Source organism: Blastocystis hominis, assembly GCF_000151665.1.
Source record: "Blastocystis hominis, Singapore isolate B (sub-type 7) whole genome shotgun sequence assembly, scaffold_7".
In the NCBI taxonomy this organism is placed as follows: Eukaryota; class Bigyra; order Opalinata; family Blastocystidae; genus Blastocystis; species Blastocystis hominis.
In genome coordinates, this window is record NW_013171866.1 from 654,560 (window position 1) to 676,890 (window position 22,331).

Sequence of the window (22,331 nt, forward strand, 5' to 3'; positions counted from 1 at the left end):
GATCCTCGTCGATCTCTTCAGCTCCGAAATCATCGTCAAACACTACCATTTCTCGATTCTCCTCGTCGCCATGGACATCATCTCTCGCTATCTCCCTCTCCTCGCTCCTCTCGAGTCCATTCGCTATCAGCTTCTCACCATTTTCATCACCGGACTCAACAGCAATCGCGAGCGATCTCGTGACCGCGCCGTCTCCTCATTGGCTCGTTTCGTCGCGTCCATCAAAGAAGGCATCATTCCCTACCAGCAGGGCATTCTCGATGCCGTGCAGGTGCGATCGGGGTTGGAATCTGACGAATAGAACATGATCGTCATCCCCACAGCCGACGATTTGGCGCGCGTTGGCGGCAATGCCACCTTCTTCGAAGCCAATTACCCGCTTTTCCTGATCACGTCCACCATTATTTCCGGACCCTGGAACGCCCAGAGCGATCTCGTCGCCTTCTATCATGTACTTCCACGTTTCCACGATTGGCTGACGTGTAGTCGGTGTTTTCGCTGCTGGCGTCGAACATCCAAACCGCACAGCAGCAGCTTCAAGGCACCGCCTTCGATCACTATCACCGTTTCTTTTCTCTCCCTTTCCGCGATTCTAGGGCTCGTAATCGCGGTGAACCTCGGCTGTCTCTGCTCGCTTCTCCGCGGGATCACGCAGAACTCCTCGCCAGACTGTTTCCGCGGGGAAATGACGGAGGAAGTGCTTCGCTTGCTGGAGTTGTACGTGTCGCTTCTGCCGCAGACGTCCTCGCCAGACTCCGACTATTTCAACAGCCAAATGGACCAATTGCTGCACCGTCTTGTGCTCCACCTGCGTTCTGACATGTTCCTTGATTGTGTTTCTGTGTCTCACGCGCAGTCTGTCGTGCATCCCGCGGCTCTGCTCGCTTTTCGCGCAGCTGCAGTCGTACAAAGCGCTGGCGAACTGCCTCGACCTGCTCTCCCAAGTCTTCGCCCTCAACAAGGAGCAAGCCGTCCCCGTGATCGACCAGATCCTCTCCTCCGTCACGCAGCACGTCTTCGCCGACCTTCCCGGCGACGAAGAAATCATCGGTATTTCTGGAATTCCGCAATAACGCCCAGGCAAGAAGGAAGACACGGTCAATAAGTTCTACGGCTTTTTAGACACGGTCATTTCCAACGCGCCCGAAGTGCTTCTCTCCGCAGCCAACGCTCCCTTCTTCGCGCAGTACCTCCGTCTGCTGCGCGACGGCATCGCTGCGGGCTCGTCGATGCTGGTGGCGAAGACGTGCCTCGCCTGCTTCCGAAAACTCTGCGAAAAATGCCTGGATCCCGCGGTGCAGGTCCCCGAAGAGGTCGAATTCGATCGAATTGTCGAGTGTAGTGCCGGTCGGTGCTGCGCGAGGTGCTGCTGAGCGAGGTGGTTCCGGTGGCGTTCACGCTTCATCAGTGTCCCGCGTTTAAAATGGCGGATCCGCAGGCGAATACCGCGATTAATGAGATCGGTTTGCTGTTGTTTCATACGGTGAAGAAGAACGCGGATATTTCGACGTAGGAGATGAGGCGGAAGGGCGAGGAATAGATGGTTTTTCGATGTGTTTTTAACGAAAAATGGATGCTCGCAGGAGATGATCATGTCTTTTAGGAACCTGCTCGAGAAGAAGAGGGCCGACGAGCTGTGCTCCTATTTGCGTTCTTTCTTTCGACAACTATGCAGCTCGTAGTTTTAGTTCGATTGTTTGTTGGACACGTGCGGAAAGCGGTGGGATCCCACCGATTGACATTTTCTCCTTGTTACTGGTGGTTGATGTATTCCAGATCAGCGGTGGGGAGCAAGTCATTATACATTCAGCAAGAAGTGGAGCAATTTAAGGAGAAAGGCTTCGACGCGCCACAGTATCACGATTTCAGTACTCCCGACAGTTTGAAGCAGTACACAGATGAAGAATTAAGCAAATTATTTGGTAAGACATCGTACGCTTGTATTGAATTCAGGCTCGAGCCACGTGCATTATCGATGGGTGCAATACGGCGGAAGTCTCGAATTGATGAGTTTTTCAAAGAATGAACCACTTTTTCGATATGGTTGTTTCCAGGGAGAAGTTTGTGATGGATAGGTTCGATCGACCCGACAAAGCCTATTTCAGATGTAATTTCATTTGATGGTTTTGATCCGTCTAATCCCGAGCAGGATAATCCCACCTATCACATAGCTCCAGAGAATAACGTGTGTGTAAGTCCCTATTTTCCTCCTGATCGCAAGGATCACGGAAGTCTGGACGCAAAGCCCTCCGCAGCGTTGTACAACGCAATGAATATCGAAGCCAGCGAGGCGTGCAAAGAATTGGAAGCGTCGTCGTGCGCTCTCAAAGAAGGTGTCATCTCTGCCCGTTATGACATTCCATCTTCCTCCGGGAGTTTATTGACTTCGTATGAATCGGCGCCGGGTGAAATCGTGGATGAATATGACACCCTCGCCACCGATGCGATGCTCTACAAACCCAAAAGCTCTCCTCCCTTCCTTTCCGCGGTTTCCACGATTTCCACGGTTTCTACGGTTTCTCCGAATGGAAACTCCTTCTCCCGTCCCGCCAAGCCCGTGAATCCCGCGCGTTCCGCGGTTCCCGTGGCCAAACCCCCCGTTTCCACTTCCAGACCTCCAGTTTCCACTTCCAGACCCCCGGTTTCCCCTCCGAAACCCCCGGTTTCCCCGCTCAAAACGTCGTATTCCACGATGCGGAGCTCCATTTCCTCTACTTCCTCGTCTTCCTCCGTTTCCGCGGGGAAGCCCTCCCTCTCCCCCACGCGGCCGGCTTCCTTCCCTCGCTCTCTTCCCTCCACACCCTCCTCGGCCTCCTCGGCCCCCCCGAAGCCCGCCATCCCCGCGAAAATCCCCGCTTCGTCCTATCGACCGCCGCGCGCCGCGGCTTCGAAGCCTCTTTCCGCCGCCTCCCGCGTCCCGCTCGCTCAGCCGCCCGCAGGAACAACCGCAGGAACAGCCGCAGGAACAACCGCAGGAACAGCCGCAGGAAGCGCAGGAAGCACGGTGACGCATACACTGCCGCATTACATGATGGAGACGAAGTCGTCTAGAGCGCTGGCCAGGGCGCCGGTGGCGACGCCGAAGCATCCAACGCCGCTGGTGAGGGCGGAGGAGTGAGGTGACGCGTAGGGAGGAAGAACGGTGCGACGCGAACGATTCGGTCAGCAATTACCGCTGTCTGCGTCGAAAACGGAGAAGAAGCCACAGATCGCTCAGAATACGACAACGCGAGTGTCCTATGCTCGTGGGATTCGTACTACTCAAATGTGACATTAAACTGTTTGTTAAATAACCGTGAAAGTGTTCAGTTTATGTTAAAATATGGCGTGCTTAGCTATTGATGTTGGTACTTTTAACACCTGTGCTTGCGTGACTAACAATGGGGTCATGGAAATGGTGAGAGACCAGGGAGATCCGTTAATTCCATCAGTCATTCGTTATAACAATAATGGCTCTGTCCAGTGCATTGGAAGGAACGCATACAGAAATTACTGGAGTGCCAAGAACGTTGTACGTTGTTTTAAGAGAATTATCGGATATCGTATGAATTCCAGGGTCATGCATGACTACATGAAAAACTGTGTATGCAGAGTAATTGAAGGAGATGACGGATTCCCTGCTTTTAGAATGGAGTGTTTCCCTGGTAATTCCCTCACCCCTACTTTATGTACTCAGCATATTATTGAGTACGTCAAGAATCTGGCCTATAGACAAAGAGAAATGCAGTTTGATGAGTTAATCATCACAGTTCCTGCTTTCTTCGATAATATTCAGAAGAATGAGGTATTGAAGGCAGCAACTGCTGCAGGAATTTGTAATGAAGATAATATAAAGATTGTATGTGAACCTGTAGCAGCTGCATTGGATTATGGTGTAGTGGCTGGAGAGCAAAATTGCAGAATCATGGTCGTAGATATTGGAGGTGGTACCACGGATATTTGTGTTATGGATATCAATAACAAGAATTACTCTGTGAAGTCGACTCATGGAGACAATCACTTGGGAGGAGATGATATTACCAACACATTCCGTGAGTATATTTTTAGAAAATATGAAGAAGTCTTTAACAAGCCACTAATTACTGCGCCTCGTACGAGTAAAATTTTCCAAGTTTGCCAAGAACAATTGAAAGATAAAGCTGAGGAGGCGAAGAAACTGTTTGCGAGAGAGGATCGTGTAACGATTTACGATTTGGACGTTATTAATTCCAATATTACCGCTGATAGTGACTCTTCCAGCGACTCTTCTAGTGACTCTTCCAGCGATGATGAAGACGGTCATTGTATCACTATTAATTACCAAGAGTTTTGTAACCTGGTGAAACCTTATGTTGATCGAATTGTGAACTTAACAACGCAAACACTTCAGATTGGAAACATCCGTGAAGACTCGATCGATAAAGTGATTCTTGTGGGAGGAAGTTGCCGTTTGCGTCCGGTTCAAGATGCCTTAAGACAAATGTATGGCAATAAAGTGATGGTATCGAATTATCCGGATGAATGTGTTGCTCGTGGTGCTTTGCGAGCTTCTAGTATTGAAGAAGCGAGAACTGGAGTCGTTTTAAAGCAGGTCATTCCTGAGTATTATGGCTTCCCAATTTATGATGATTACACGCATCGCGAAAAGTTCCAGGTGATGATTCCTCGCAACACGGAGTATCCAACGGACCGAGTGTTTAGCACGAGTTGTTATTTGGTGAAAAAGACAGATGGAACTTATATTACTTGGGCCAATGTGGATCTTTATCAAAGTAAAGACGGAACCATGCGAGAAGCCAAGCTTCTTAATGAGTTTGGTTTCACGGATGCAACGCCAACATCTCAAGCGATTAATGTGAAATACACCCTTGATCACAATGGATTCATCAACGTGGAAATCGTGCAGACGTGCGATAATCGAGTGCTTCTGCAGAAAGAGAAAGTCGTGAAGTTGAAGACTGAAACACGTGAAGTTGAGTATAATAATGATGAGGATTCGGACAGTGCTATAAGTGGAGAATACATCGAAGAGCAAGCAGTGGAACCCGACTTTTTGCCAGAGCCTCCAATCAATTTGGGAAGAGTTCCATTCGAGTTTCCAGATGTGCCTCGGGATGAAATGCCATTGCCGATCGAGCAATCCGACTCTGGGGATATTCTACTATCGGAAGACAGTGACCTGTAAAAGGCAAGTCCTCTACGATTACCACACTTTACTGTTTGTTCACACACACACTATGGATTGATGTACATCTGAATAATAAGGAGTTCTGTGTTTTGTACCATTTTAGATTTCACAATTGCTCCCCTTAAAATATGGTATTCTGTATAAACGGCATATGAAATTAAGAAATTCGGAGTCCTTTTACTGATTGCCGCACTCGCTGCTTCATCTCAACTCACCTTCCCCATTCATAGAATGGTGCAGTTCCAACGCAAGGGCAATCTTTATGGATCACAAGAGAATAATGGAGAACTTCGGCTGGCTTCTCTAGAGTCCATTCTGCAAATTGACAGTGATGCTCGTATGCAAGCTGATCATTATACTGCCCTCGTCATGATGAATGAATTGGATAAGGAAATATTGGAAAACCTTGTGGACAAGAAGGAAGTGGGTGGTTTAGTCATTATTATTCCATCAACGGTAATTGCTGGTACTATACTATGCTGATATGGTAGAATGATGAATCAGTAATCACTCGTTGCCAGTCTGTCGAGAAGTACATGCTGGATCGTTCCTTTGCCTGCCCTGTGTATTTCATTGAGCAGTCAGACGACGTTCTCAATGTTTACAACACGCTTCAGTCGAAATCGGGAGTTCTGAGTGTATGTCCTTCTTCCCTTCATTTGAACCCCAGCCATCGAACATCTACACGATCAACGTGAAGTTCCCTCGCACCAAGTCTCCCCATCCCCTTCCCGAGATCCGCACCATCGAAAGCGTCCTCGAAGGCCACAAAGAAGGCGTTTCGCCCTCCTCCCTTCCCACCATTCTCCTCACCGCCAGCTACGATTCCTTCTCCCTCGTTCCCTCCCTCGCCTCCGCGCAGACCGACGGCGCCGCCAGCACCGTCGCGCTTCTCGAGATTCTCCGCATGTTCCGCCGCCTCTACGACGACCAGAAAACCGCGGGCAGGTACGTGGCCCGCGCTCTCTTCCCTCCAGCTACAACCTTCTCTTCCTGCTCAGCGGCGGCGCGCACTTGGACTTCGAAGGCTTCCGCCAGTGGATGATTCGCTCGCCGCCCGAGCTCTTCGACGCCGTTCACTGCGTCCTTTCCCTCGACGATCTCCTGTAGGTTCCACGGTTTCCACGTTTCGTGCAGAGCGTCCGACCGGCTGGTTCTCCGCGTCGCGAAGCACGCCGCGCGCGCCGATCTGCAGGGCCTCTACGACGCGTTCGAGGCCGTGGCCGCGCAGCTGGGCGTTCCGCTGACCGTCGAAAGCCGCACGGTGAACATCATGGACGAGCACAGAACGCTGCCTCACGAGCGATTCGCGCTCCGCCGACTCCCTGCCGCCACGCTGACCGCCGCCAACACGGGTAGAAATTCCCTCGATTTTTGGAACTCCAGAAAACTCGCCGTATTTTGCAGGGTCGCTGTTTGCGGCGCCGCTGAACGAAACGCGGCTCTGTCTGCACATTCAGCTCGTCGCGGAGGCGCTGGCTCGCTTCACTTTCCGCGTTACCGATGCGGGACTGGTAAGAACCGCGGGAATGTGCGATGTAGATTTTTTCGCGGGGATTGGAGGCGGATTCGGTGTACGTGAATCATTGGCTGCAGAAAGTGGCGTCGACGCCGCGACATGCGCTGTTCTCCCCGCGGGACTCGCTTCTGGAGAGCGTGGAGGAGGAGATGAAGGCGTGGGCGACGCGGACGAGCGTTACAAACGTGGAAACGGATCTGAAGGAGGAGGTGAAGGTGTTCGCGGATAACGAGGGCGAGGTGTCGGTGTTCGTGGCGAAGTCTCCGCTGTTTGACGTGTACACGTTCGGCGCGGTGTGCTTGTATCTGACGGGAATGTACGGAGTGGTGATGGCGATGCACGGAGTGGGAAGAGGAGGAAGGAGGTGATGGGTAGGGAGCGGAGGATGTGAAGAGAATGGTGAGGAAGGTGATGGAGAGACTGGGACTGAAGGGAAGGGCGAAGGAGGAGTAAAGGAAGGAATGAATGAGTTTGTTTATGGGGTTCGAAAAAGGAAAGAAGGAAGAAGAAATGAATTGAGGAGTGTTTGTTGGAGACAGATTATGTTGATGAAATCGCTATGCTTGTTTGTTTGTTTGTTTGTTTTCAAAGCGATTCGATGAGTCATTCACCCTCTCTCTTTTCGCTCATGAATCACCCGCTTTCGACCCTTTACACCTTCGCAATCCTCAATCCATACACAAAATCCATTCTCATTCCATTTCTCCGCTCATTTCACAAGCAATCGCTCCTTTCCATCACTCAAACACTCGCAGAACCTGCTCAATCACACGCCTCCTTCGAATATCCCGTTTTGTTTGTTCAAACAAGTAACACAAAACAACTGACCAATTCAATATGGACCATTTTTCCCCAATACAGACTATTATTTCTTTTTTCTAACAAAGTTGTTATAGATACATAGATAGATCTGCTCATGTGTGTTTAATACGCGCTTTTTTGGAATTGCCAAATTTGGAAATCGACTATGCAGTCGAAGCAGATAGTCGCCTCCATCTCCTGAATATATTTGCATGATTATATCTGTAATTTTCGCCGGCGAGCATTTTTGAGAGAATTCAGCATACACAGCGCGAAGAAAACTCTTTTCAGTGGAAGGAATTGCTCTGCGGACACGTTTCTTTTGTACTGTTGGACTCTTGTCAACTTTAGGGACCAAAGAATCACGGTAGATCACTTGTGTAATATCGCCCCAATCAAGAATCACTTTATCTTTCTCATCTGGGATTCTTACCATATAACAATTATCTTCGCCATAACTATTACAATCTGCAATATCGGCTTTTTCCACCTCACCCTCTGATTTTACATCAAGAGATGCAATATCTTGAAAGCTGGAACTCCTTGCATCACACAATACTTTTTCTCTAGCTTGCTTTTCTTTTAGGCTGCTTAAAACTGTTTTTGCTGTTACTTGTTCAATGTTAGGAAGAATAATATTATTATTACAAAGAACATTATCGTACAAAGTCTTATAGGCTACTTTGTTACCCAAAAACAACTCTCCTACATGGAAAATAAGCAATAAGTTTGGGCTGGACTTTAGAATTATCTTCTGTTTGATTAACATCCATGTTATTGCCTTTTTAACAGAACAAAAGTGAGATAACATTCATCGATTCCCGCGGAATTTTAACAAACAAAAACTATTTCGGTATTAACGATCCCCCAAAGACACTGAAAACCTCCTGAATTTCCACGTCTGATAGCTCTACGATCGGGTGCCACAAATCATTACAATTACAAACAGCTTCACACGTGGCCTCTAGAACCTCCAGCCTGTCATAAGCCTACACTTTCATTTCCAGTATGAAAACACACTTGAATAGCAGATTTGCCCATTACGAGCACTCCGTACCCTTCAATCAAGAGAACATGGTTTCCTTGTTCGATTGAGTCCAATACTTTTTCCTTAGAAAACGCTTCCGCCGAAATGAAGTCCACATTCCCTATCACCACCAGAGACTCGGGCATTATTCTATATCATGTTTGTGCCATATATCTACGATGGATTTATCTTGATTCCCCGCAGCATCAGCAGGGAAACAAAGGTAGGAACACAATCAAAAATACAACCGATTTCCGGAAAACCACAAAATCTACACTTCACAGGGATCCCAAGACTCGAGACATGGCTTGATGTAATGCAACTCGTCCATTCGTTGCTTTGGAGGACACTGCGCCATTTTCCCACATCTGCGGACAACATCCGATTCGATTATGATGAACAATGTGACAGTCGTGTTCATCGCGAATTGAAAACAAATGTTCGCAGGCAACAAGATGCTGGAAGTCAAAATCGTATTCGGAAGTGTACATGATCGTAAGCTCGTTTGGAAAAGGAGTTAATTCGTTCGTAAATCTTTTCGTTTTCCTTGCTGTAAAATTCGTCAGAAGAATCGATTAGTGTTAAAGTATCAAGAAAGGTGGGAGAAGATGCTTGTGGCGTTTTTGGGTTGGGGGCTTTAATGCAGAGTTTTGTTATTTTCACTAAGAGTTCTAAGCGATTGAACGCTTCCTCGATCGTTTTCCCTACGACGATCACACCATGGTTCTCTAGAATGAAGCAATTCGCCTTGGGATGGCTGCGAACCGCGCTGCAGAACGCATCCGCCTATGTAACACACGCTTTGAACACGGAACCAATTTGTCACTCCCACAGATACGATAGGGAACCATCGCTACTTCGCCCAGAAATTGAGAAATCAGAGGGAAAATCCGAGTTTCCGGAATATTGTGCGAAAGAGCGAATGTTAGAAGAGCGGGAGAATGCGTATGCACAATCGCTCCAATTTCACTTCGTTCAGCGTATCTATCTCTGAATCGAAGGGAAAAAACTAGGTACGCATTGTAATGCATCTTCCATTCGCTCGTCGGCTTGTAGGATCCTCTTTTCTCCCCATTTGGAAGGATCTGAGACACTTGCTCAGGCAGAACGTGACACTTGTCCACCCCCTACGAGTTAAAGACTCACAACCGCTCCACATACAGTGGGTGTCATCCAGACAGAACCATCCTCATCCTTCACGGACACATTTCCTCCCGAGGTGGTTGTGAGTTCTCGGTTGTAGAGAGCCGTCATCGCACTAGCGACCTTGGCATTGCAGGGCAGTAAATCCCAGGAAGAGCAAAACATCGAAAATCAGAGACTCAATTCTATTGGATGAACTATCTCGTCGGATCAATTCCAAGTATTTCATATCATAATAATTGGGTCCTATGGAATCCGCGCACAACGCCGTGCTTTTCCTTGGTTTGTCAGTTTTGGTTAAGGCTTGCTATGGTCATTCGCTGATTCAGGTCCTAGTGGCTTGCGATTGTAGGGAGTTGTCTTTTTTTGCTGAGAGTTAGGTGTGGTTCAATGACTAGGGAAATTCTCCGGACCTAAATGGCAGAAAGTGCCGTTCCGAAAGGAATAGTAGCAACTTCTGGTTCATGGCTACGATATGCTGAGTCTACGTTCTGGGTGTTGTGAATTGGTCGTTTTCAAAGTAATGCAAGCAACCTTCGGAGGGTTTTCGAGACCCTCCGAGGGCGAACTCAACGGAGCTTACTCTAACCAAAACTCATCGAATTATGTGTTTGTTGGACAATTCATTTTATTTTATTTTATGGAACGAAGGTGGTGATGATGAATGATAATGTAGTAGTAGAGAGAGATTGCCAATTCGGATCATTGCAACAAACAGGGTAGAATTGCCCCATCATTTTCTTCATTGCGTTCATGTCGATATTCTTCATCATCGACATCAAGTTCTTCGCTCCACCCATCTGCGCCAGCATCTGCGGATTCATGGTCTTCTGCAACTGCTGCATGACTCTACACGTCAGTTCCCTCCGTCTGCCCTACGCCTGCGGGTTTCTCTGCATCTGCTGCAACATCTTCTCATCTACGCTTCACCTCCTTCTTCTCTTCGCTTACCGCGCATCAGCGGCGACTTGCCCATCTTCCCGATCATCTGCTCCATCGCCTTGTACTGCTGCATGAACATCGCTCCCTCCTCGGGCAGCAATCCCGCGCCGATGCAGCACCGTCGCAGCCGCTTCTCGTCCATTTCCACCTCTACATCACAGCTCTGCCCCTCTCCGACCTCCATCCAGCTCCGCGTCCGTCATGCTGTTCATCAAGATCATCATGCGCTTCATGCGCTCTCCTCCCTCCTTCTCCATTCCCTGCGGCAGCATGCCCTGCGGCAGTCCCGGAATCATCGACATGACGCGGTCCAGCGGCCCCAGCTTGGCCACATTCTGCAGCTGTTCTCCCATATCGCGGATGGTGAATTTCCCTACAAAATCACGCGATTCCCGCGGACACACCCTTCTGAATGCGCTTCATGGTGTCCTCGTTGACCTTGAGCATGCCGCCCTCCTTCATCTCGCGCACCAAGCCCTTGACATCGCCCATTCCGAGCAGTCGGCTCACGAACGAGCTCGCTTCGAAGGGTTCCAAATCATCGAACCCTTCGCCCGAACCCGTGAAAATAATCGGCGCTCCGGTAGCCGCCACGGCAGAGAGCGCGCCGCCGCCCTTCGCGTTACCGTCGAGCTTGGTGATGATGACGCTGCCGATGTCGACGGTGCGCTGGAAAGCCTGGGCCTGGTCGAAGGCCGCCTGGCCGATCGTGGAGTCCAGAACGAACACGATGTTGTCGGGGTGGATGTGCGACTGCACCTGCTTCATTTCTTCGAAGAGACCTTCTTCTTGCTTGTGCCGACCGGACGTATCCACGATGATGATCTCGAAGTGCTCTTTTTTGAATTGCGACACGCCTTGTTCTGCGATTACAACGGGATCTGATTCGGTGTAGGAGCCGTAGAACGGAACCTTCACCTTCACGGCATTTTGTTTGAGCTGGTCGAAGGCACCCGCACGGAAGGTATCCGCGCACACCATGCACGTTCTCCAGCCTTTTCGCTTGTAATACGCAGCGAACTTGCCGATTGTCGTGGTTTTACCGGAACCCTACGATGCCGGGCAGAAAATGGCTTCTACCTGTAGGCCGACGAACATAATGACGTTGCTGCGGCCACGAACCGGCTTGAACGGCTGCACTTCCACGGGCGAGAGCATATTCACCAACTCTTCGTAAACCGCTCGCTGAATGACGCGGTGCTTATTGACTCCGGCTGCCTGACATTCTATGGTTACTCGATTCTTTATTGTTTCTCGCAGCTTCATCACGATTTTCAAATTCACATCAGACTACATCCGTTACGTCCACCTGCATCCTCTCACGTGAAGCAGCGCATTTGAAATTTCTTTGATCACTTCGTTGACAACATTGTCGTCGATAATAACACTGGTCTGCAGCTTCGATAGGGCACTCGTAAGTCCCTTTCCTAGTTCAGCTAACACCATCTTTCAAGTATTGGAATTAGGAAAAGCGAAAAATGATCTATTTTCATCCTCCCGCGGTTATTCCATCTTTGTTTTTGTTCTGCTGTTTTTCTAACAAACAATCCTCCTCCATATCGAAAACAACTCCATCCCTTGACTAATACTCTTCCATACACTCCTTCTCGTAGTTCCACATCTGCTCTTCCCTCACCTTCCGCATGTGCTGAATCGACGATTCTACCCTTCAATTTCCCTCCTTCTCTCGCACTTTTCATCTTGCTGCTCTCGGCGATGCTCGACTTCTGCGAGTTGCTCAGCTTTCCCTGCACCTCCAGCCGCGCTCCAAACACTTGTTTCACGAACTCACCTCGCTTCCCATCATCCCGTCCAAACAAACAAAACCGTAATAAAATACACAAAACCACTCTGTAGAACCGACTTCAGCACCTCGTACTGCACAACCAGCGGCCACCGATCCAACATCAATGTCGCGCGCTCTCCGCTCCCCGTCTTGAACTCCGCCTTCAGCTCCGGATGCCCGTCTCCGCGGAACGACTCCACGATCTCCCGCATCACCTTCTTCATCTCCTTGTCCTTCGACTGCTTCCAGCTCCGATCGTATTCATTCACCGCGGTTTCCACGCGTTTTTCGATCTCCCGCGCCGCCTGCACCTCCGCCTCCCCCGTCTACATGCCATCCCCGCGGTTCTCGCTACAGAGAGGTGCAGCTCGCGAAGAAACGCGAGGCATTTGGAGGCGGCAATCCGGATTGCCACGCTCTGCTGCGACAGTTTCGCCGACACCCACGTGACCATGCTAGGAGTGAGAGAACCGCGGGAATAGGACGAAGGGAGCGCGGCGAGGACTTCGTGGCGCGAACGCGTCGAGGAGAGGAACATCCACATGTCGATGGCGGTCGCGGCGAGGGCGGGGTCGCTGGACGGTGAGGTGGAGGGGAAAGGAGAAACGTGGAAGAGGAGGAAATGCGGTCGGAGAGAAGAGAGAGGAGATCGAGGACATCTTCATCGCGAGCGTCGCAGACGAAGAGGATGATCGAGGCCGTGCGGAAGCACTCGATGAGAAGAGGAACGCTCTTCGAGCTGCGGAGGCGTTGGAGCAACACGGGATAGGCAATGTCGTAGGTGACGGACGTGTCTGGAGAGAAGGAAAAAAATAGAAAGGAAACCTAACGCTAAACTGATCTGGAGCAGCGCGAGGATGCGACAACTACTGATGGCGACTTCCACGGGCTTTTCTTTCCGGATGTAGGAAAGGAGGTCTGTGCAGAGAGAATCCGCACTACCGTGTAAAGAGAAAGCGAAATAAACTGTTTGAGAAAAACATCTTGCTGAACGTTTCGCAACAGGCACTGCTGAATTCGATCGAGTGCAAGAGATCGATTCTTAATCCTACGTATCAAATGGAATGGTCTGCAGCACTTTTTGTCGGTAAGTAAACTAAAATAATCCACAATATCTTCATAGAACGCTTCATCCGTCTCCAGTGTGCTAATCACAGTGGACTTTTGCGATTGCGTGTCGGACTCGGACTCCGACTCTGAGTAGTCTAAAAACAGTTAGAAGTGCGTACCACCCCTTTTCCCTTTCCCCACCTTCTTCGTAAGTCATCACGTTGTAAATTCTAAATTGAAATCAAACTTTTCGCTATTCAATACGACAATAGTACAATTACTAACTATTTCTTTCTTCACAATATATTATTAAAAAAAATACGGAAAATTCTGGGAAATTCAATTTTCGTACCTATTTTTATTCCGTGACCAATTTCAAAACGGTTTACTATTCTCCTTTAGTTTCCATCAAGAACGAATTATAGGATCTCGTTTGGCCAGGAACTTGATTACAGAATGCACGGCAAACGTAACTCTCCGTTAGACATGGAGGTCGGATTTCCTATTATGGTTCTTGAAGAAGATAATTCCAAGAGCAAGAGGCGAAATAAGTGGATACTTTGGAAGCGCTATTCGAAAGCGATCTATTTGTTTGGAATTTGCGTGTGTTGCTGCTCTCTTCTCTATTGGCTCTATATCTATTTATGCAATTACTCCCTATCCTCCCAGTTGCAAGCGTTCTCCTTGAATCGGGAGACAACCTCGTTCAAACTCATGATTGTCGCTGATTTGGACAAGGAAAGCCGTGTCAAGGACGACAAAAAGGGGCGCTGGCGAAGCATATTGAAAAAGGGCGAACTCCGCAAGCAGAAGGACGGAACCTTCACGATTCATTGGCTCGAAGACCAAGAAATTTTCACCCAGCTGAGTGAGGCGGGTCGTGGAATGGAGCTAAGCGCACTCGTGGAGTACCACAACCGCTTGTATTCCTTTGATGATCGAACGGGTTTGGTGTTCGAACTAGTGAAAGGCAACAAGGCGATTCCGCGCTATATTTTAATGGAGGGCGACGGAAACACCACCAAGGGCCAGAAAACCGAGTGGGCGACGGTGAAGGACGATGCGATCCTCGCCGGGAGTTTCGGAAAAGAATACACGAACGCGGACGGAAGCATTGCGAACACAAACAATATGTGGGTGTCGGTTATTCACAACACGGGGGAAATCACACACGAAAATTGGACGGATCGGTTTAATAAGCTGCGGAAAGCAGCCGGATGCCCTTATCCAGGGTACATGATTCATGAGGCGATCATGTGGTCCGATATTCGCAGACAGTGGGTGATTTTGCCTCGGAGAGTGAGTAAAGAGCCGTACGATGAGAAGGAAGACGAAAAGCGAGGGTCGAATGTGGTGATGTTGGCTTCGGAGGATTTTAGCTCCATCGAAGTGCGCCACATCACGCAGATAACGCCGACGAGAGGTTTCTCGGAGTTTAAATTTTTGCCCCAGTCGAATGATGAGATCATTGTAGCATTGAAGAGTGAAGAGAATGAAGAGCAGCAAACACAGAACTCCTATATCACTGTTTTTGATTTAGATGGTCATATACTACTTAGTGAGTCTGTGATTCCTGGAAATCACAAATTCGAAGGTTTAGAGTTTTATCATTTTTGCTGTGTTTGTTGAATTCGAATGTGATTGGTATGTGGGTGTGGTGGATCCCATTCATATTCTTGAGTGATTGTGTGAATGCTTAACTAAGAACGATTCCAATTCTAAAGTAAAGGTACTCTCGGATGGAAATGGGGCCAATAGTGAAATGGATTGGCTCCATCCACTCGCACGTTTATTTTTCACAACATATAAAACTTGGTGATTTACTACACTTCTAATTACACTCTCCCATCTTTTACAACCATTCCCTCCTTTCCTCTCAATACTATTATCTTCACTTCATTTCTCTTCTCTTCTCTTCTCTTCTCTTATATATATATATGTATATTTAATCATTCCAAATAGAAACACTTCCGCGGTTATGTACACTTTCGCAAATTTTGATTTAGAACAATCATCCGAGGCATCCAATGGGTAAGGAAATCAACGTGAACCTCGCTAACTACATGGGCAAAGTGGTTACTGTGAAGCTCAATGGAAACCGCATCGTCGAAGGAGTACTCCGTGGATATGACCAGATGATGAACATTGTTCTGGAAGATGTGTACGAAGTGGTGAATGAGAACGAGAAGCAAGAAATGGGAAGAGTTGTACGTTCTTAAGGGTGCGATCGCTAAAATGTAGGTAATCCGTGGGAACGGCATCATTCAGATGGACTGCCAGACGACTAGTCATTAATAAACAATCTCCTGTTTGTTAGCACAAACAACGCAAAATCCATAACCAAATAATCCTTTAGCTCTGAGACGTCAGAGGAGTAAACAACGTATTTGCATCTATCCTCATTCCATAAACAAATGACATTCTATCCCTCAGACCACGCCTCCTCACTCACCCAAACACATACACATCGAAGAACGGATTGATCTGCGCCGAGAACGACATCGTCGCCTGGGATGTCAATTTCTCCTTCAGCACGATCTTTGCGGTTCCTTCCATTCCCATCATCACTCCGATCTCCGCCTTCGTCTTCGGGAGCTTGAAGCTCGCGCCGATCTGCGTGTTGATGTGTCTCTTTTCGCTGGATTTCAGCGCGAAGCCGTTCCACACCGCGGCCAAATTGACGTTGGGATTGACTCTCTGCAGTGAAAGCGTTGCGAGCGATGCGTACGCGAAGGTAGTAAAGATACAGCGAGGAGTTGGACGTCATCGTCACGATGGCCTTGCGAAGTTGATCGTTGTAACAGCCCGACACGGTGTAGTGCACGTTGTGATTGGAGAAGATGTCGTAGTAGCACTCCGCTAGAGTTAAAAACACGCCGAAACCCGACCTGCGATCGAGTAACGATCATTAAGCATTTGGTGCGCGAGGACGCCGATTCCACTCTCACTCGAAAGCTGAGAGTGAGAGAGAGAGTAAAAGAGAAAAATACGGCGAGTTCGATACACGTTTTGGGGAAGGAGAACACGGAGTAGGTGTTGAGATACTGCTGGAGTTTGCCCGATGGCTGGGCGATCTGCGTGGATGAAAGAGAGACAAACAGGGAATACAATGGACGTTGCTTCTTGCGTAAACCAATCGTTCGGGAACCATTGCACAGCTGCCTTCTGATTACCCTCGTGTGTCAGGATCGAATTTAGTTTTAACTAGCTGAAAGGGATGGAGACATCGATTACCTGATCATTCTTATACTGAAGATATAAAGAATAACGGGTGGAAGTGGGATTTAGGCGAAATATGTGATTGACCAAAAAATTGCCGTGCTGGGATGCTAGGCACATCGTCACCGATTTGCTTTGTATTGTGAGCTACATCATAAATCAACTCCCCTCAGAAACGAACATCAATAATCTCATTGATTTCGTTGTACATCTTTGAGACTCTTTCGCATTTAGACTAGTTCATAAACCACTCCCTCACCAAAAGTACGGGTTTCTCCAATTCTTTCTTTGTCATCCTCTTAACCGTCTGATTGATGTTTCCAAAATTCATTCCACCCAGCCAATTCTCAAAATAATAGTATTTGAGAAAAGGGAAGGGAAGGGAAACGGAAACCACGGGAAATGGAGGGTTTACGCGTCTGTTCCAAATCCATCTCAAGTCTCAATCGACTTATAATTTGTAATTTTGTTAGCGAGAGGAAGCATCGATACATATATTCATCTATATTCATAACATGTTCAAACCGAAGAGGCACCATGGAACGATAAAGAAGGCAGAACATGGTTGTTGATTGCTGTTCGTTTGTAAAACTAGATGAAGGAGAAGATTCAGGAGTCAAAATTGACCTAGAACGATTTCATTTAGAACAACAAGTATTCTGAACTTTCCTCTGTATTACTCAAACAGATACGATCCGAGTCACGCAAAGGAATATCCACCAAAGCTTTGATGAAACCCTCAGCTCGCGATGTGGATTCGGCAGTTCGGAAAATAGGGGGTGACACGGAAGATGAAGTCGTTTTCAATATTTGTGAATCATATGTAGACGTCCAAAGCAGAAAAGGATAAATCGAGCGGATTGGCTTCCGGGTACTCATTATTCATATTTCTTATTTTATTGAGGACAGGATACGATCAAAAAACTCGAGGAATTCCTTGTTGATGATGCACAGCTGTATAAACCGGAAGGAATCGTAGGATGGATCAAAAGAACAACTCAGATGTAGTCGATTTTTAATCTAATCCCAGAGCCAGAAGCTCCTGAAAATGGTGAGTTGTTGTGGGACGTGAATCATAGCAGATAAGCGCGAAGTGGAGACAGTGGAAAGTGGACACAGAGAAACGATCGAAGAAGTTTTGGACATGAAACGCAAATTAACAAGTGTGTGCTGTGGTTCGTGGTGACGTGTAGGAGAATTGAAGAGAGAGCGGCGAATGCAATTCGAATCGAAATATTGAGGTGGTTGTTCACTTGTTTACCCTTTTGTTTGTTTGTTTACTCGTTTACTCATTTACCTTTTTGTTTGTTTGTTTGTTTGTTTGTTTGTTTGTTCTCAAACAGATCAAATGCGTCTTCGTTTCTTTGGAGCGGGTTTCTGCATTTCCTTCTCCACGGCTCGTTCGATTGAATTCAACTTGTCAGCCACTTTCTGCATCACACGATTCTATTCATCAGCTCATCCCATCATTCCAACCGATTGCTTTTCCTCCTCCTCGCCTTCTCTTAACGCACCGACAGGTTTATCACTAAACCCAGGAAGTGGTTTTCGTCGTTTCAATGGCCTATTCCTAAGAACCCTTCGCATCATCATCATCATCCCTACAGTTTGTTTTGTTCAGCCGTTTCATCGGCTTGTTTGGCTTCTTCCCTAATAGCTGGGGAGTTTTGCTGCTGTTGGGACGCACGTTTCTGTGGAACAAACACGAAATCACCCGCAGGACGCGGTTCTTCTTGTTCTGTAAACTCGGGCGTTTCAACCTTTGCAAAAAGATGATTGGCTCGTTTTGGTTTGTGAATTTCGCTGTCAGGACGCTCCACTTTGAGCTCCTCGAGGCGCTGCAAGACTGCAATTTTCCGACTGTCGAGTTTTTGCTGAACATCCTCGCGAGATTCATACTCGGGAGCATATTGCACCCACAGATCCTGGCCAAAAAACGATGATTTGTTTAGTTTGTACTTTGCTAAGCTAAGCATGAGCCCTTCTTCGTGAATAAACCGAGCGGAAGAAATGAGTTCGTACTTCACCCATACAGTCTGAGTAAAGGGTGCCGAAGGGAGGTTTGTGACAATGTCGTACTCCTGAATTGTGCCATACAACGCTAGTCGCTGAATGAGCTCGTTGATGACATTCGAAGGTGGAATATTTCGAATCATCAAATACCTAGACAATGAGAAGCAAAAAGAAGGTACGAACCGTGATTCTTGTGCAACAGTGTAAACTCGCACTGCTTTCTCTATAGAAGGTGTCCGATACCTACAATGTTACATAATTCCGACGAAAAGATGCCAACTTGGGTAAATCGGTGGGCGCTTCTTCTGGCTGTGGATAATCCGGCTCTTCATAGGGATCGTACTGGATCGTATCCTTGAGCCAGGGATGATTCATTTGTTAGAGGTGTGTGTAAAACAAACAATGCGTAGCATCCATTACAATAATAATTATGATATGACAATACTAGAAATAATTCGATGGTTACTGCTTATAGGCCAGAAAGAACTCGATGTCGGAATTTTCATCCGGGATTTTGGATTCCATTTCATTTACGGTCGTCCACGGAATGGCCGTCCCACTGACGGTTCCCACTCCACTATTATAAACATTCGGCGAAGTGAAGGGATTTGCCTTCATGCTCGCCTCCTTCTTTTCGTATTCATACAGCAAGGAAATAAACTCCGCGAAGCTCTCCCAATAATACCTCTACTCCTCACTCCGTTTCCCCGTTTCCACCATCTGGTTGGGCGGTACGCAGTACTTCCCCTGTCGCCGGTTGGGGTTGGTCGTGTTTCCAATACTCAGCAGAATGTGCAGGTTCGACTTCAAGATCTCCGCGAGCTTCCCGTCCACGTTCTTCTCCTCTCATCCTTCCCTTGTTTCCTACCTGCGTCTCGCGGTACAGCCCCAGCTCCATCGTCATCGCCACCTTCTGCAGCCGCGCCTTCACCGCTCGCTGCGTCTGCGCGCGCTGGAAGCGGTCGTAGTTGAACTGCGAGAAGATCTGCTGCTGCACTACGCGTGATTTCGAACGAAGAGCGGCCACTGTCGCGGTCGAACGAAAACAAGTTCGACTCGTCGTTGGCGCGCGGCTCGGCCGGCTGGCTGCGCGCCCACTTGCGGTAGTTGAAGATCTTGCTGTAGAGCTCGTTGTGGATCTCCACTACGCGTGAGGGACCGTGGAAACGGGGAACCGGAGGAGTAGTGCGGGAGGTAGGAGAGGCGCGTGCGGAAGAGCTTGTAGAGAAGGAGGCGGTGGAAAAGATGGCGGATGTTGGGGCTCCAATGCGTGAAGAACTGGACGAAGTTGGGAAACACGATCTCCCGGAACAACTGAATCTTGTTAAGCATAACGAAACCTACCAGCAAGCGGTGCGCGCCGTTGAAGAAGTCCTCGTTGTAGTACAGGAACGTGATCACCTTCTGCAGAATCTGCAAGTGCGGCATCGCGATCAGCTGCTTCAGCGCGTAGATCAGATACACGTAGTTCAGCTTGTCCTCGAATTCACCGTGGTTATACGGACTAATCTCCGGGTACGCGAAGTGCTGCAGCTGCTGCGGCTGGATCACGTGGAACAGCGTCGTGCGGAACCGACGCTCGTATTTGATTGGCTCCAGCATCCGACGACTCTGCAGCAGACTCAGAAAGTCCAGCCCTTCCCCGCGGGACGTGATCACGTCTACGAAATAAACAAATACTCCCGATTTCTGGAATACTGTTCTCCAACAAAAACTGAATCGCTTGCAGCTGCGTGAAACCCGCGCCTTTCCCGCGGAACGTCGAGAAAACCGCGGTTCGCTGACACTCCGTGCAGAGTTCCCGCGGTTCTTCCTCCACCGCTCCCGCGGTTTTTGGCGGCAAATCGGGCGGCGAAAGCAGCAGCACCTCCGTCCCCGCCGCCATTTCTTCGTTCCCCGCGGTTTTCTCGTGCACCGAATCCACGTTCCCCGCGGGAATTTCACGCGCCGAAGGGCGAATTTCCGCGGGGATTTCATCCGAATCGCGGTTTTCCTTTTTGAGCGTCTCTCCCGCGGGACTGCTCCTCGAAAGCTGTGCATTCCCGCGGGACTCATCATTTTCGCGCTGTGCGAGAGCGAGTGCGCCGGTCCATTCCGCGGGAATGGCCTTGGAGTGGGTGAGGGACTCTTTGCGTCGAATCGTGGAATCGATGGTGGTTTCATAGAGCAGATCGAGGGCGTTTCCCTGGGAGTAAATGATGGACTGGTTCTGGTTGTAGTAGTAATTGCTGTGGCTCAGCGTGTCGAACAGCGGCAGGTCCAGATCCGGTATGTCGTCCGCTGGAACCGGCGAGCTGCGCGCCGACATGCATGAGAGAGGGGAGGAGAAGTGCGTCGATACCGTGGAAACCAGAGGAACCGCGGGGAAGGATTGCTGCAGGAAGAGCAGGAGCTGGATTTCCCGAGACTAGATGAGGAAACGTGGAAAAGTGGAAACGGAGTAAACGCGGGCGTAGAATTCGGGGGAATAGGCGTGGTAGTTGAGGATTCGGTTTCGCTTGCGGACGGCTTTGAGGAGATTGTGGAGCACCATCATGGCTAAATGGAGAAACGTGGAAACAGAGTACTCTTGGAGATGTCGAGGAAGACGTTGACGTTGCATTTATCGAAGAGAATGGACATGACGCTACGAATTAGAAAAAAACAAAAAGAAAAAAAGAAAATACGAGTTGAGGATTTCGCCGTTGACGACGCAGCTGTCGCTACGGGTGACGAATTCGATGGAAGCCTACCACAACGCGTAGGCGATGGAGTCCTTGATAAGTCGCTCGCCGTTGAGATTGAGTCGGAGAATGCCTCCGGAGAGCTTGCTCATATAAAAGTCCTGGAAGTGGATGAGGAACAGCCGCATCACCAGAAAATACCCAGGAATCACCGTCCAGCACACGCCTACGCTTCATCCTTCACAGATCGGGTTTTTACTGTCCTTCGGACCGTTCAGCTCGCGCACGTAGTCGATGTAGTAGGAGAGGAACTGCGCGAGCAGCACGCGCGAGCGCCCCAGCACGTCCACGATCTGCGTGTCCAGATACAAATCCCCGATGGACTCGAACCCGCTCTCCTTCTCCTCCTCGCTCTCCCCCGCGGATTCGTTGCTCTGAAACTGCTTCTGGTTGATGTACATCGACTCCTCGTCCACCTCGCTCGCGTCGATCCGGTCCCAGCGGAACAAACTCGGGTGCGCCGCTTCGTACCGCCGGCACATCAGTCGCTCCTCCACGCTCTCGCGGCATCGTTCATACATCAAATCCACGACCACGTTCATGTTCGGCAGCTTCAGCGGCGGCAGCTCGCTCCCCGTGTCCCGGTCGGCGAACCGCCCGGTGAGGGAGTAGTTGAGGGAGTAGAGGTGGTCTCGCACGATGTCGTGGATGTTCATCGTGGAGTAGGGGTTCTCCGAATAGTCGTCGTCGTAGTTGATGTGGTCAAAGTTGTGGTCATCGAAGCAAAACTCGTGCGAATCCTGCGGCGTCGCCGGCAGATCGTCGTGGAACACTATCTGGTCCGACCGCAACACAAACGCAGGAGGAATGTTCGCCACCATCGCTAGTCCTCACCCCGTTTCCACGTTTCTACTCTTAAAATCGATCGACTGCTCCTCGATCGCCTCGCTCACAAAACTCGGAAAATCCTCCTCGACGCCCGCCAAACTCTCTCCTTCTCC

At 49.0% G+C, this 22,331-nt stretch overlaps 12 protein-coding genes; 9 read left to right on the plus strand and 3 right to left on the minus strand.

The window, feature by feature from the left end:
• Nucleotides 1–1,091: 1,091 nt before the first annotated feature.
• Nucleotides 1,092–1,690, plus strand: GSBLH_T00004636001 (uncharacterized protein). XM_013043575.1 has 3 exons: nt 1,092–1,313; nt 1,343–1,509; nt 1,541–1,690. Exons 1-3 carry the CDS (start codon nt 1,230–1,232, stop codon nt 1,680–1,682), a joined length of 393 nt encoding a protein of 130 aa, XP_012899029.1. The 5' UTR covers nt 1,092–1,229; the 3' UTR covers nt 1,683–1,690.
• Nucleotides 1,691–3,322: 1,632 nt separating this feature from the next.
• GSBLH_T00006857001 (uncharacterized protein) lies at nt 3,323–3,914 on the plus strand (the record flags this gene model as incomplete). Its single annotated transcript, XM_013043576.1, has 3 exons — nt 3,323–3,687; nt 3,712–3,838; nt 3,879–3,914. 3 exons carry the CDS (start codon nt 3,323–3,325, stop codon nt 3,912–3,914), a joined length of 528 nt encoding a protein of 175 aa, XP_012899030.1.
• Nucleotides 3,915–4,459: 545 nt separating this feature from the next.
• On the plus strand, nt 4,460–5,164 carry GSBLH_T00007204001 (uncharacterized protein; the record flags this gene model as incomplete). Its single annotated transcript, XM_013043577.1, has 2 exons — nt 4,460–4,685; nt 4,710–5,164. 2 exons carry the CDS (start codon nt 4,460–4,462, stop codon nt 5,162–5,164), a joined length of 681 nt encoding a protein of 226 aa, XP_012899031.1.
• A 539-nt stretch (nt 5,165–5,703) lies between these two features.
• GSBLH_T00004638001 (uncharacterized protein) lies at nt 5,704–6,212 on the plus strand (the record flags this gene model as incomplete). Its single annotated transcript, XM_013043578.1, has 2 exons — nt 5,704–5,805; nt 5,838–6,212. The coding sequence occupies 2 exons, from the start codon at nt 5,704–5,706 to the stop codon at nt 6,210–6,212; spliced, it is 477 nt and encodes a 158-aa protein (XP_012899032.1).
• Nucleotides 6,213–6,440: 228 nt separating this feature from the next.
• Nucleotides 6,441–7,205, plus strand: GSBLH_T00004639001 (uncharacterized protein; the record flags this gene model as incomplete). XM_013043579.1 has 4 exons in its annotated part: nt 6,441–6,522; nt 6,554–6,681; nt 6,710–7,030; nt 7,062–7,205. The coding sequence occupies 4 exons, from the start codon at nt 6,441–6,443 to the stop codon at nt 7,137–7,139; spliced, it is 609 nt and encodes a 202-aa protein (XP_012899033.1). The 3' UTR covers nt 7,140–7,205.
• Nucleotides 7,206–8,792: 1,587 nt separating this feature from the next.
• On the minus strand, nt 8,793–9,822 carry GSBLH_T00006858001 (uncharacterized protein; the record flags this gene model as incomplete). Its single annotated transcript, XM_013043580.1, has 6 exons — nt 8,793–8,972; nt 9,004–9,242; nt 9,280–9,300; nt 9,353–9,498; nt 9,532–9,641; nt 9,676–9,822. The coding sequence occupies 6 exons, from the start codon at nt 9,820–9,822 to the stop codon at nt 8,793–8,795; spliced, it is 843 nt and encodes a 280-aa protein (XP_012899034.1).
• Nucleotides 9,823–9,905: 83 nt separating this feature from the next.
• GSBLH_T00004640001 (uncharacterized protein) lies at nt 9,906–10,261 on the plus strand (the record flags this gene model as incomplete). XM_013043581.1 has 2 exons in its annotated part: nt 9,906–10,005; nt 10,038–10,261. 2 exons carry the CDS (start codon nt 9,906–9,908, stop codon nt 10,049–10,051), a joined length of 114 nt encoding a protein of 37 aa, XP_012899035.1. The 3' UTR covers nt 10,052–10,261.
• Nucleotides 10,262–10,295: 34 nt separating this feature from the next.
• GSBLH_T00004641001 (uncharacterized protein) lies at nt 10,296–12,351 on the minus strand (the record flags this gene model as incomplete). XM_013043582.1 has 8 exons in its annotated part: nt 12,293–12,351; nt 11,923–12,261; nt 11,680–11,889; nt 11,004–11,649; nt 10,778–10,972; nt 10,609–10,749; nt 10,537–10,576; nt 10,296–10,506 (listed from the first exon to the last, which is right to left on the minus strand). Exons 2-8 carry the CDS (start codon nt 12,043–12,045, stop codon nt 10,296–10,298), a joined length of 1,566 nt encoding a protein of 521 aa, XP_012899036.1. The 5' UTR covers nt 12,046–12,261; nt 12,293–12,351.
• A 299-nt stretch (nt 12,352–12,650) lies between these two features.
• GSBLH_T00004642001 (uncharacterized protein) lies at nt 12,651–13,652 on the minus strand (the record flags this gene model as incomplete). Its single annotated transcript, XM_013043583.1, has 7 exons — nt 12,651–12,840; nt 12,871–12,960; nt 12,993–13,179; nt 13,211–13,323; nt 13,353–13,433; nt 13,464–13,567; nt 13,599–13,652. The coding sequence occupies 7 exons, from the start codon at nt 13,650–13,652 to the stop codon at nt 12,651–12,653; spliced, it is 819 nt and encodes a 272-aa protein (XP_012899037.1).
• Nucleotides 13,653–13,942: 290 nt separating this feature from the next.
• On the plus strand, nt 13,943–15,064 carry GSBLH_T00004643001 (uncharacterized protein; the record flags this gene model as incomplete). The annotated part of the gene is made up of 1 exon (XM_013043584.1): nt 13,943–15,064. The coding sequence occupies one exon, from the start codon at nt 13,943–13,945 to the stop codon at nt 15,062–15,064; it is 1,122 nt and encodes a 373-aa protein (XP_012899038.1).
• A 365-nt stretch (nt 15,065–15,429) lies between these two features.
• On the plus strand, nt 15,430–15,738 carry GSBLH_T00004644001 (uncharacterized protein). XM_013043585.1 has 2 exons: nt 15,430–15,642; nt 15,677–15,738. The coding sequence occupies exons 1-2, from the start codon at nt 15,463–15,465 to the stop codon at nt 15,728–15,730; spliced, it is 234 nt and encodes a 77-aa protein (XP_012899039.1). The 5' UTR covers nt 15,430–15,462; the 3' UTR covers nt 15,731–15,738.
• Nucleotides 15,739–18,466: 2,728 nt separating this feature from the next.
• GSBLH_T00004645001 (uncharacterized protein) lies at nt 18,467–19,639 on the plus strand (the record flags this gene model as incomplete). XM_013043586.1 has 2 exons in its annotated part: nt 18,467–18,605; nt 18,634–19,639. Exon 2 carries the CDS (start codon nt 19,034–19,036, stop codon nt 19,637–19,639), a length of 606 nt encoding a protein of 201 aa, XP_012899040.1. The 5' UTR covers nt 18,467–18,605; nt 18,634–19,033.
• Nucleotides 19,640–22,331: the final 2,692 nt, after the last annotated feature.

Coding starts and splice junctions, on each gene's coding strand:
- GSBLH_T00004636001 (XM_013043575.1), top strand. CDS start 1,230: ATGCTGGTGGCGAAGACGTGCCTCGCCTGCTTCCGAAAACTCTGCGAA. Junction 1,314..1,342: donor CGGTGCAGGTCCCCGAAGAG/GTCGAATTCGAT, acceptor TGTCGAGTGTAG/TGCCGGTCGGTGCTGCGCGA. Junction 1,510..1,540: donor AAGAACGCGGATATTTCGAC/GTAGGAGATGAG, acceptor GGCGAGGAATAG/ATGGTTTTTCGATGTGTTTT.
- GSBLH_T00004644001 (XM_013043585.1), top strand. CDS start 15,463: ATGGGTAAGGAAATCAACGTGAACCTCGCTAACTACATGGGCAAAGTG. Junction 15,643..15,676: donor AGCAAGAAATGGGAAGAGTT/GTACGTTCTTAA, acceptor GCTAAAATGTAG/GTAATCCGTGGGAACGGCAT.